The 13,076-nt window shown below is 43.1% G+C and overlaps 1 protein-coding gene across 3 annotated transcripts; it reads right to left on the bottom strand.

Annotated features, from left to right (window-relative positions):
• Positions 1-363: 363 nt before the first annotated feature.
• cpeb4a (cytoplasmic polyadenylation element binding protein 4a) lies at positions 364-12,862 on the bottom strand. Of its 3 annotated transcripts, none has more exons than XM_080840724.1 (12): positions 12,411-12,862; positions 12,049-12,092; positions 10,781-11,972; positions 9,064-9,157; positions 8,292-8,339; positions 7,933-7,956; positions 6,819-6,998; positions 6,507-6,596; positions 6,311-6,429; positions 5,860-5,974; positions 5,411-5,592; positions 364-3,779 (listed from the first exon to the last, which is right to left on the bottom strand). In XM_080840724.1, exons 3-12 carry the CDS (start codon positions 11,915-11,917, stop codon positions 3,552-3,554), a joined length of 2,217 nt encoding a protein of 738 aa, XP_080696850.1. In that variant the 5' UTR covers positions 11,918-11,972; positions 12,049-12,092; positions 12,411-12,862; the 3' UTR covers positions 364-3,551. The 3 variants fall into 3 exon arrangements, with proteins under 3 accessions (XP_080696850.1, XP_080696852.1, XP_080696851.1); XM_080840726.1 differs by having other exon boundaries at positions 9,064-9,154; XM_080840725.1 differs by lacking the exon at positions 12,049-12,092.
• Positions 12,863-13,076: the final 214 nt, after the last annotated feature.

Here is a 13,076-nt window from a genome sequence, read left to right as displayed (position 1 = left end):
CTCTGTCTATATCATGTTTACAGCCACAAACAAAATTATTTTATTTTATTCGACAAGAGCAGTTTGTATTTTCGCTTTGAGTCACAGCCCACAACCAGGCTGCTCCACTCTCAGGAGCCAACCTTGAGTAGGAAGTGAGTTGGTAGGCAAGATCACTGACATGTGTTACAAAATACTGATGTTCATGATTGATTATCATTGTTTCACAAATATGACACAAAGTCTGTGTCTGTGTAGATGATGGGGAAAGAAATGATGGAACAGGCTTTGCAGCATCTCTAGCAGTTGAGTTTTATTCATTCAACATTTCACATTACAAATACTTCAAAATTATGCATACTGCTATAAATAGTTGGCTGCAAATAAGACATTAGTTTTTCTACAGTAGCACATGAATAGACCGACTAGAAAATGTAATTGATTTTTCTTTCTAGATAATTTAATAAGGAAGAAAATATAAAACCAGAACTTAGAAATTACTTAACAAAAGGGGGGGGGGAGAAATCAAATGATAAGTAAAAAAAATCTAGTAATAAATACAACCTTCCCATACACAGTTATAAACTATTTTGCCATTAAGTAACATTAACACATATTTCAATAGTTTTCTTTTCCTTCTGAAAATGCAGAGCACAATATGGTGATTAATAAAAACTAGTCACTCTTAACAAGTTAAACACTTCACCTTAGAAATATAACAAAAATCTGATCAAAATGATAAAAGTTTTACATTCCAATTAAAAATATACCAATACATGTTTGATACATTGTTGACCTAATATTTACATGTTTTCAATCACAGTAGCATGAAATTAAGTAGGAAAATAAGTGAATAAGCACAAAACAAATGTAAAAATAACTTTCATTATTTATATTAGATTTTCTTTTTTTACTTTACAAATACCAGCATGAAAAACCCATGTAAGGACAATAGAAAATGACAAATATGTTACCGTTTTTAAATGTCTATCATTACAAATGTCACTAAATTCTTCCATTGAAAAGATTGTTGTTTCTGGAAGGGGAGAGTTGTATTGCACATAACCTGAAGCTAACTTGCAACATTTATCACATTCAAGTCTTACAAGTCCCCTATTGATGGGAGAGACACTTTATTGTGACTCTGGGTGATCATCTGGGTTTAGGACTTCACCTTAATGCAAGTACAAGTTGGTGGTGTCATCGCACAGCAATGTCTGTGCATTGGGAGGGCTGACATTAAATTAAGAGGCAAACAGAAATTTAAAAGGAGAACAACTGGTTAACGGCAATTTCATGTTGAGAACTTATTAACTTTATCTTACTTAATTGTAGGTCATGCATACTAAGAATTAAGTAACCTAGTTGGTGTCCAGGAATATATTTTATATGAAATAGTAATATTTTCTTACACATAACATTCATAGTGATACAAGGTGCATCCTAACATTAGTCAAATTGGCATTGGACCTTAACATAAAAAATAGCCAATTATGTGGGAGGCATAATCATTTCAAATAGTAAGAATAGCCATGTGCTGAAAAGATATTACTAAACGTCACCATATACTTATTAAATTAAGTCTTTGACATGCCATAGCCCATAGCGCATATCGCAGTCACAAATTCATCTACAGTAGAGATGGGAGTCACTCAGATGCATGTGATAATTTAAGAGTTTCAGCACTTAAAGATAGAAAAAGCTAAACTGAAAATTATATCAATCTTTTGCTCAGTTTTCCTTAAATTATGTTTACCATTTATCCAGGTTGCTTAGTAACAAAGGTACAAAATCTATTTCCAACAAGTGAAAAAATGAGGTATTGCAAAAGGAGTAATTTTCTTCCCATTTGTGAAAAAAAATGTGCCTAAATGACTGTTGAAAAACAATACTTAGAAAAGTAGTGCATAATAATTTATATGTATATGTTCATGACAAAATAATTGGCTATAAAACACCGTACAAAAATCAGCAGGCCATGTAGAAAATAATATTTGTTTACTCTGTGACAGCATATTCTTCAAAAATGTGTTCAGCTACAACGTTCAACCAGAACACCGACAAGCTCATTGCAAAGACCGTGCAAAGGAACATCAAGACGACACAAGGGTAGGTTATCATTAGTACCTCACTATTAAGTTAGCTTCCAATGCTATTCCCCCGACAATCATCCACGTCAACAGGGTAAAGCACGACTTACTCCTCATACCCATAACCCTCTCAATGCCAAGCTTTTCTTTTCTGTTCTGTTCTGTTCAACATGATGCCATATGCTACCGACTGCCTTTCATCACCTAAAGGCCTATCTTTGGTGTACCCCTCTCAACTCCAAAGAGTGACCACCTTAACTTGAGTTTTAATTTCATTTACTTGAGTTAAAAAACCCCACAAAAAAAACACAAAAAAAAGTAATATTAATAATAATAATAAATTCTCCCAGAAAGAAGGCATCCCTTACACGGCTGCAACCCATCTTTGGTTGAAGTTTCTGATGAGAACATTTTCTTCATTGGATTCCTGATTTGCGATTAGACAGTGAGCTCCACACAGTAGTATTTGGGGCATATCCAATGCTTACAGCGTTAACGGCCCACCAGAAGCATTCATCAGTGTATTAGACATCGGATTGCACAGAGCCTCTGGGCTTCCTGGGCAAGTTCCAGCAGCCCTACATGCGTCTGTGCAGCGTAATGTAGTCCAGTTTTACTCCAGTAGCAATACACGTAGGGAATGACAGAGGTCTGAGAGACTTGCACAGCCTGTGCCACAACCACCTGCAGTAAAGACAGCCCTTCCATGTGAACTAAAGCCTTAGTGACTGAAGCATGTGAGAACCTGCCAGTTTAGCTTTGGATGGGAATCATTTAAAATGTGAGTGTGCATTTAAAATAAATTGGGGGGAAAAAAAAAGAAGAGAGCATGGAAGGGTTGACTGTGAAATCATGTGTGAACTGAGGAAGCGAGTGAGGATCTGTGTGATCCCAGGCGTAGTCATGGTCACCTTTTCATGGTAGTTGTTGTTGAGTTAATCTTAATCTCTGTGGAAATTGATCCAACACCTTAACACTAAGGTAAAGAAGTGCACTGATCATTAATGTCTCTCCTTGCCACGCATTTTGTAGTCAACCACTCGATATTCTGAATTGGAGCCTCCGCAAAATTATTTGTTAAGGCTTCAGCACCTGAAGCAGGAGAAAGACAACTACAGGAGAGTCAGGCGAAACATCTACTTTTTTATATATATATATATATATAAATCTAATGCATTCAAGTTTTCATGCGCAACCAACTTAAATTATCAACAGGATTACGCTATTTCTTTTTTACGTTTTCCCACTTTCTTTTTTTACATCTCAGGAGAAAATAATAACAATAAAAACTTGAAATAAAATAAAATCTTAGAGTATTTCTTTTCTTTAAAAAAAAAGATCAAAACCAAAAAAACAACTTCAATTTTTTTTCTCTCTTTAAATTAAAATAAAAAAGGAACCAGCAAAAAGGAAAAGTGCATGTATGCGAGATAGCATGGTGACCCATCTACCCTGGCTCTGACCCCTGACCCCTCCTCTCGCTTAATTCCACCGGAAGGAGATGTGGCGGGGCCGGTCTCCGCCCTCCTTGACCAGGGGCTTGTGGAACTCTCGGCCGGCACGCGAGTGGATGGCAGCCCAGCAGTATTCACAGTAGTACTGGAGGCAGGTGACATTGGCGCAGAAGAAGGGGGCAAACTTGCCCCCGCAGCGCGTGCCCTGGCACTCGTCACACAGCTGGTCATCCAGCACATATGGCTTCACTTCCACCTGGGGAGGGGAGGGGGCAGAGACAGGAGATCAATGAAGGATGAGCAAGAGAGTGCATTGGTGTATGTGGAGGAGCAGTAGCTCGTATGGTAGGATACAGGCAGTGGATGAGTGAGGAGCAAATTACATAGTGTGTGTGTGTGTGTGTGTGTGTCTGTCTTTATTTTTTTATTTAAAAAAACCTTTTTTTAAGACACCATTTGAAAACTATTGAAATACCACTGAAAATATTCAGTTTATTTCACCAATTGAAAACAAGCTTTCCAAATGTCATTAATGGGAAACCACCCCCTGCCTTACAAGTGTCCATATCAAGTCAATATCTGGGCTTTCACTGCTTGGTTCATGGGATTTAAGGATGGCCAACTTGTCCTGCCAAGAAATTGCCCATCATATAAGGCTCATACCCAGCCTGCCTGTATCCACAACTGAACAGAAACACAGTTTTTAGGCCTTTTGATGCAGAGATCCCCCTTTAGGAAGCCCTCTTCATTATGCTTCCTTTGCTTGTTAAAACTGAACCAAACCGAGGAGGAATAATGGGGCCCCTGTGTGTGCTTTTAGATTGGTTCTGGAACGCAAGCATGCTGAGGTGTGACATTTAACAATGTTTTCAATACGGAGATGAGGTTGAAAAGCCTCACAGAAATCTTGCTCTCGGATCAAAGGTGAACAAAAACTTTTTAAATGTGTGAGAATATGCCTGAAGAGGCATCAAGTCAAAATGAAGAACATAAAATAGACCATTGAAGAGTCATCGCCATTTTGTATTTACATTTGGCCTCGAACATATTGAAATCGAAGCTGGGAAATACCTCGAATGCGCCATTACATACGCATCGGAAATGTATCCTACCGGTTACTTTGAAAAAACAATGATGGGTTAACTTAGAGTTGGCAGGCTTTTGGCAAGACGTGGACAATTACAGCAATGTTTTACAAAGACGTTGTTCCGGCTCTGTGACTACCTCCGCTGCCAGCTCAGAGGCTGAACAATGACACTGCATTACGCCCCCGTACCTTTTCTACAGGACAACAAGGTGGAATGAAGGTTAGAGAGAGAGTTACTGAGCTGAGAAAAAAATCAATGAAGGGCTATGGGAGGCTTATCTTAGACCCTGAGAATTAGTTTCAGATTGATAGTGATGGCCAAACAATAAAACTCAAAAGAAGCAGCCCTATGTCTTAAGTCACAAGGCATTCCATACACGTCTAGGGACAGTCCTGTATTTCAGACTTTGTTCTGGCATACTGACTTCATATTTGTTTGACATGTTTCTTATGTCCAGCAGTTCAGAAGAGTGCACAGTTCTGACACCCGAAATACAGACAACCATGGCGGGGATACACACACATAAAACATGACCATCAAGGCATAGTGGCCTCACATATTCAACCTTTATTACGGACTGCAACCATCCGTAAAACTTTACCAAATGATCTGACCAAATCTCTACTGGGATGTTTGATCAACATCTGCTAAAAACATACAGAAATAATCTATATCCTCCATTTTATGTGGAATTAATGGTCTCAGAATGTGTAAAGATCAATAGTGCTTGTCCTTTGACCTCCCACTAACCCTCTCTCTCTCACACACACACACACACACACACACCCCTCTCTCTCACCCGTTTATCGATCTCTCCGTGCTGCAGTTGGACGAAGCGAGCACTAATAGCAGCGATGTAGCTCTGCTGATTGGAGAAGGCTACACGCCCCGCCCCTTTAGGGTACTTCAGCTCAGGGTCTGTGTCGATCCCAGCATAGCACACGCCACCATAGAGCCGGTCCATGATCATCGCCAGCTCAACTGAGACACACAAACACAAACACATTTTTAAAAATTGAACTGACAGTCATCTCTTGGGAGAGGTCACTCTCTCTGTCAAACACACATATATCCATGTCTTTTCCAATTAACGAATTTTATCAGCATAACCATTACTAATGCTGTTTTATGCTTAAAATGCTAAATAGGTGAGTTATCCTTTTCCATTTTCTTGCATGAATACTGAGCTGGTTTAGTCAACTGCTTCTCAGGCAAGAAGCTAGAGAAAAATAATAATAATAACAGTACCTGCACGGAGAGGGCGAGGCACACCTCCCACAAAAATGGTTTTGCGGGGGTCCAGAGGCTGAGAACCATCCATCACAAAATCACTGTCATTCAGATTCCAGGGCCTGATTTGGACCTAAAATGGGGGTAAAACAGGGAAATGCATAAGAGAGAGAGAGAACGAGAGAAACAAAGAGATTGCTGTTTGTGGAAACAGTTATCAGCTTCCATCAGCACTTGAGGGAAAATTGACTAAAGGAGACAAGCCTGTATGTGGGTTGGCCTTGCAGGGCACAGCTGTGACTAGAGAGATTTCAGGTTTATATTTAACAGCCTCCACCTATTTTAGTAGGACAGCCGCGGCAAGCCTAGCCCCAACCCCTCCCCACATCTCTGCTTCATGTAGTTTTCGCACCACAAGATGACAATAAAGGAGCCAACGCAACTAAGGGGAGAAAAGTCTGCGTCCTACCGGTTTGTCTTTAATGGTGGGGCTGGACACACACAGGTAGAGTTTGCCCTCCTCCTCGATGCATGCGTCAATCAAGGCCTGCACAGAGCTCTCCTCTTGGAACAGAAGGAATGCATAACCTGCAAGGACAAATTAAGGTTACAGAATCCATTCAGGTGTCACTTCTACAGTTACCGTGATTATCAGTGATACCCACCTTTGGGAGGGAAGTAAGACTTGCTCTCTGCTTTGTGTGGCCAGTCCACAAACAGGTGTCCAAAACGGCGGAAACTGGCTGTGATCTCATCTTCAAGAGAAAAACCACAAACAATTTCAGCGTCGATTAAATAGGTTAGTGCCAACTAACTAACTAGAACTAATAAAGGCCTTGTCGCAGTGTTTCTCTTACACGTTCAAGTCAATGCTATGTGTCACAAAGGTACATGTCGACATAAATTAAGAGTCGACTAACCCTCAAGCGAAGTGTTTTCGTGTGTAGACTAAAAAGTGTCCCATCACATTTCCATACCTTCGTCGATGTCGGGTGGGAGGCCCCCTACAAACACCTTGCGGGAGTAACGCTCGATGCGCTCGCCGTTCTGGTGCGGGAAACCGTGAGGGGAGCCCAGGCCGCCCACGCCGTCGCCTCCTCGATCGTCCTCCCCAAACCCACCACGCTCGTCCTCCATAGGGAACAAGGACGAGTGACCTACAGTGCCACATCACAACGTTAGTGTGAATGTGTGTGTGTTTATGTGAGTGTGTGAATGTGTGAGTGTATGAGGCAGCGTGAGGACCCAAAAGGAGTCAAATGTATTATTTTCTGGATTTGATCACGAATTCCAGGTCTTACACTTAATTAATACTTTTGAACTATGCTTACATCAGCAAAGCAACTGTTGTAATATCTTCTTCATTGAAAATGGAACTTTCAGCCATCAGCTTTGATTAAAAAATACCAATCTAACTTCAGCAGCAAATGGAAATGTAACAATTTGACGATGATTTAAAATGTTGAGAAATATATTATTGACGTCAACTGTGTGCTGGAATGAAACATCTTCTACATGCAACTTTGCGAACCCTGCAGCATTGTACAACTTTCAAAACAAGAACTAAGGTTGCAAAACTGCTGTGTTTTGAAAATGTACTTGAGAGCACAACTAAGCAAATCTGCCATGTCAGTTTCTCAAACTGTGACCTTCTATTTTGCACCTTCACTGTACAGTTACAAGCCCCTGCTGCCCAGACATGCAATTTTAGTTTATGATGTTTTACGTAAAACAACAAAGCTGTAAGTGGCTTATTTCTGATGCAGTTCAGAAAGGTTATGGAACAATGACCAAAAGCAAGCATAAAAGGGGACAATCATGTAATGCAGCACTTATTGTACACTTGACACAAGAAACAAAAAACGCTCGACAATGACAAGAGTGGCAGCCATTACCCATTTACCCAGAATTCTTTGAGTCAGCTCAAGGTTGACACAAGGGCCGTCATAACAGGAAGGGCTACCACAAAGATCACTCAACACAGATAGCACGACAAACACCAAGGAATGGCTTGATAAGATATTCAAAGCGAGACAACCACAGAGCAAAGGAAATTCAACTAAAAGTAGTAAAACACAATGTATTAGTTACCTCGTCGCCGCCCATAATTCCTTGCTGCATATAAAAAGAGACAAAGCACCCTTGAAGAACGACAGCAGGCTCAAGATTTATGAAATTTGAATGACTTGCAGACTTTGCATCAGACTTTGCTCTCTACAAGATCATTGGCTTCATTTTCAATTGGTTCATAGTTTCCAAAGGCCAAATCCAATCAACCCGTCGTTATGACCCGTCAACAAGTCTTGAAGCCCTTATGTCACACTCTGTTTTTGTCATCATAATAATTTTGTTTGTATGAACAGCTCTTAGATGGGTTTCGAAAGGAAGAGGCATTTCATGCATTGATTCTGTTTTTACTGTGACTAATAAGGGTATGTGAAATTACATACCGTTCACTGGCAAAGACCCATCTCCTGGGTGGGGGAACCCGAAACGACCTGCAAAGAACAAGACACTGTTATGGCAGCTCTTAAGGACATAATAGCCAAGGAAACACAATATCAACCAGCTATGTTTGGTATTAGCCTAGCTTAGTTGGGGCTAACTGCTATCTGCTAGCTATGCGGAAATCTGCTGTCAAAGATATGTTAATAGTTAAACCCCCCTGTGAGTCAGTGTATGCAAGCTTGTTTGGGGTTTTGACAGTGATCTCAGTTTAAGGAGAATCTCTAGTCAATACACTGATTTCTCCCTTTTCACAAGCAAAAAGAGACTTTGAGGACTGGACTTGACAAAACTTGACTATGAATGTATAGCTTGACACAAAGGCAGAGGAAGATGAAAAGCATAAGTACAGCTTTAAATTACAGCACGGCTGAAGCGCTTGCTTTCCCCTCTTCTCTTAATATAGGAATCAGAATTTTTGTATTCCATGGCATAGGAAGCACCATTAGTCTAAAACCGATGCAACGTGACAATGACACATATATATCTGTCTAATCTTTTCCTCTACTTGCCACAGTTAGTGAGCTGTTCTTCCTCAAAACAGAAGGGCTCGCTTAGCCTCAGAGAGGAGCCCCCTCAAGGCCTATACCATTCGTTTCTCCTCGCCTAACACAGAGACATCCTCTAACCATGAGAATCATCACATGTTCACTGCCTTCAGGGTTAGAATCCATGTTATTTAATTCAGAAATGTCTTCACTCTTGCAAGGGATGCACCTTTCAAGGAGTCCTGTTCAGCCCTCATAATGTCAATCAGCGAGCTCTCTAGGGAGTGCATGCTGAAGCCATCAAAGGACCGGCTACGCTCCTGCTGGGAGACAGGAGAGAACCGTTATTAGCCCAAGAACAGCATGACACAGCTTATTCTAGAACCTTCCAATGTTCTGTGTTCTGGGGTGCCTGTTGAAGATGTGATCAATGGCCCTGTGAAGAGATGCGTGCAGTGTTCTTCTACTTACTATGCTTTCTCAGACAGTGGTATTGACACGAAGAAAAGGATAGACGCACAGACACATACATACATACATACATACATACAGGAGAGACACACACATTACACATACATACATACAAACAGGACACATACAAACACACACAAGGCCGACACACACACAAATAGAGCTTTTTAACTTTTTAAGCCCCCCATGGAGTTGGGATGTCAAGCTGCATCATGCTCTGAACGTTTCATCACATGAATTGAGGAAACATTCCTCTCCTGCAGCCCCTGAGGCTACAACAGCAATGAGAAAGGGTTCCTAGAATTAGGTTGTCCAACACAGACACGAGTTTGCTGCAAAACTTTGAACAAAATGGGGAAGTTCACAAGCCCTAACTAGTATCAGTTAACCCATTCCCAGTACTGCAGTTGCAGGAAATAATAAAAAAAAAAGAATCGACATAACCACAACCAATTTAACTTTTGGGGGGGGAAAATCTCTATACAAATTTAGAAAGTTCTTTGGAATCAATTAATTAAATGGAAAATGCCAGGGCATGCTGCGATCACATCCCTGCCCCTGCATGGCGGTCCATATGTCCTTTTCTACCCCTCCCCCACATGCAGATGAGTAAGCACTAACGAGAGAGAGAGAGGCCCTTCACGGATACCTTGACAATATCCCCTCCCTCGCCATTGCCATTCTAACTGTATACAGGGATCGGGGTGGGGGTGTCCGTGAAAGATAATCACCTTGCCATGACCAAGCGTAAGAGCGTATGATCATTTGTCTATCCGCTTCCTCTCCACTAGCGGCCTCTGCGTAGCCTGGGCCTGCTGTGTTTGACTCACTCCTGCGTGGTCCTTTCATACAGTGGCCACCGGGCACAGCTGTGGCGCTGGCGGAAGCCGAGAGGCCGGGGCTCCATATTATTACTCATCTCATCCCGGCACTCGTGGCATTCAGCTCATGCAGCTTTGATCTAGCGCATCCATCAATCGAGGCCACAGGAAGGCCTTGTCATAATCAGATTAAGCCTGGCTGAGCAGATATGCTGCCACCGCTGCCAGGGACACTCTTTCTTTCTTTCCCTCTCTCTCTCTCTCTCTTTGTCTCTGCCTCTCTCTCTCTCTCTCTCTCTCTCTCACCCACACACATTGTAAACACATTATACATTTGATTACTCTGTCAATTTCAGTTACGGCGCACGGTTATTAGGTTTAATTCTTCTCATGATTCAATGCATCCATGCACCATTTCATTTCCATTACTGGCTTAAGAGTTAAGGTGCACTAAATATTAATCTTTGTCACTACAAATGATGATTCACCAAACATGTTTCATTCATAATTAGCACAGATTATTTACCAGACACAAGCATGAAGGCTGATTCAGCTGCATCATAGTAGTGTGGAAAAAAACATGGCTCTGCATGCCAAGACACGCCTAGATTTCTTTTCTTCCTTTTTTTCCTCCTGGAACTTTTCCGGTCTTACCTGGAAAGGGAAGATGCTCTCATTCCTGTTCATGCTGTCCTCCAGCCAGGGCTTGGGGTTGAAGCCAGAGCTGTTGCGGTTGAACTTCTGCGATGGCGTCTGGTTGTTGGGAAAGGACTTCTTGAGCGGGGAGATGGAGTTGAGGGGCATCATGCCCCCAGCGATCCTCTGGCGGTAGTCACGTCCCTGAGAGGCCCCCCAGCCTCCGTAGCCCCCACTGGGACTCCACGAGCTGGACGAAGGGGTCGAGTTGGGGCTTTGGTAGCTGCCCCAGGGGGAGGGGGGCTTGCTGAGGTTGTTCCCTAGATGAGGCAGCTGGTTGAAAGCAGCGTTGCGGTGGGAGAAGGGAGGGGGAGGGTGGGGGCTGGCGGGGGAGCGGCGGTGCTGCTGAGGCTGGTTGTGAGGGTGCTGGAAGTGGGGGTGCGGGGCCTGGTGATGCTGGGACAGCGGGCCCATCTGGTGGGAGAAGCTGCCCCCGAAGCTGGGACTGGCGTGGTGGGAGAAATTCTGGAAGAGGAGCGGCGGGGGTCCGCTGCTGGTGGTGCCGGCTGGGCCGAAGAAACCCACCTCCTCGTTGACCAGGTTGGACGGGTTGGAGGGGATAGCAGCAGACCAGCTGTTGAAGCCAGTGAGGGAGGAAGAGGAAGAGCTCCCCGACTGCACCATGGTGCCCATGCCTGATGTCTCCTGGTAGTCAAAGCCGGACAGCACAGGGGACTCAATGCGGAGGATCTCCTTCCCGTTCCCATTCTCCATGCCTCCTTTATCCAGCTGGTTGTCCTCAGGCATATTGTCGAGGTCAGATATTATACCTTGCTTTTCCTGATGGCCTGGTGAGGAGATGGGCTGCTTTTCTTGAATTTCTTGTATATCCTGTTGCTGCTGCTGCACTTTGGACTTCTCAGACTCCAGAATCTCATCTTGCATGTTCGTGTGGGTCGTCACGACGGGGAAGAGCCAAGCGGACCCCGCACTTCCACCATTGGTAGCTGTGCTGGTGTTGATGAACGCAGGGGGACTCGGGGGGGCTGTCTGGTGATGAACTGGATGTTGCAGGTGCGGGGGAATTCTCACGGGGAAAACTGATTTGTTAGCACTGTTGTTCTTAACCAGGGCTCCAAAGCCGTAATCCCCCATTTATATAATCCAGTATGCTTTCTCCCGGCTGTAATTTTCTCGATTTCTTTTACACCTACAACGGGAAGACACAATCAGGAGAAAGATACCACGATTATGACGTTGTGAATTCTCACCAAACGCAAGCGGACCTGCTGCTCTAGTTGTTCTTCTCCGGATATGTCCTCTGTTCTACCTTAATATAACAATGAGAGGAAATCAGAGCTCGCATACAATCGAGAAAATGCAAGACATTCTTTAAAAACAGCCTCTAATTGCAGGTCTGTGCGCGCAGCTCTTGGCTACAAAGTATCTGACGACGTTTCTTGTTGCAAAATGAGGTCGTCGTGATAATGTAACGTTAGCAATCTCGCTAGCAGCCTAGCTTGCTAAGCATTATACGTGATCAATTAACCGAAAGGCAATCACTTGTGTGTTATATTTTAAGTAATCCACACGAAAAGATGATAAATGATCTTCAAACGGAAGGCAACATTAAGACATGGACACCTACCGATTTTCTTCCCTTTTCGGCAATGACCTCCTCAGATTCGACCATTTAAATGCAGGAAAATGTTGATGACGTCTCCGGTCTGTACGGGATTGGGGTAGTTTCTCCGGCTCCGCAAGCCTATTCCAAGGCAGCCAGCTAATTAGTTAAATAAATTATCTATTCGACATCTACACGTTAGCAGGTAATTCTGTCGCTTACAAATACGCACGCCGTATTCTACTCTACTGTCGGTTTCACGACAGGGCACTTACCAAATCTCGTGTGTTTTAACCGAACACGCTGTCACATTGGAGTGACACTTGTAACCACAGGGTTATCGTGTCCTGTTTGCTCAAGAACACTCGCGGCGGATCATTCTCAGTTTTACAGGAAGAGACGTTATGAGACAGTATCGCATAATCCGCGGTTGGCGATCAGTTCAGACAAGTTCGATCCACAATGGTTTCAGATGTTGTCATGATTTTAGTATATCTTGTATTTTACATGTAATGCTGTCCCTTTTCCCTGCTGAACGCCTAGGGTAGTCGCTCACAGCCCATCGAATGTGACAGCTGATCCACCAGTGCAAAAACACTTCCGGCTCAGACCACTCCCCGTCAAGCACGCCGGTCCCGCCCTGTGTAACACATGAGTCGTATGTAACTGGTCATTTGATTGCATACCACG

This window comes from Sprattus sprattus (genome assembly GCF_963457725.1).
Source record: "Sprattus sprattus genome assembly, chromosome: 6".
Classification (NCBI taxonomy): Eukaryota; Metazoa; Chordata; class Actinopteri; order Clupeiformes; family Clupeidae; genus Sprattus; species Sprattus sprattus.
Note: the sequence above shows the minus strand (reverse complement) of the source record. Positions and strands in the feature narration are given on the sequence as shown.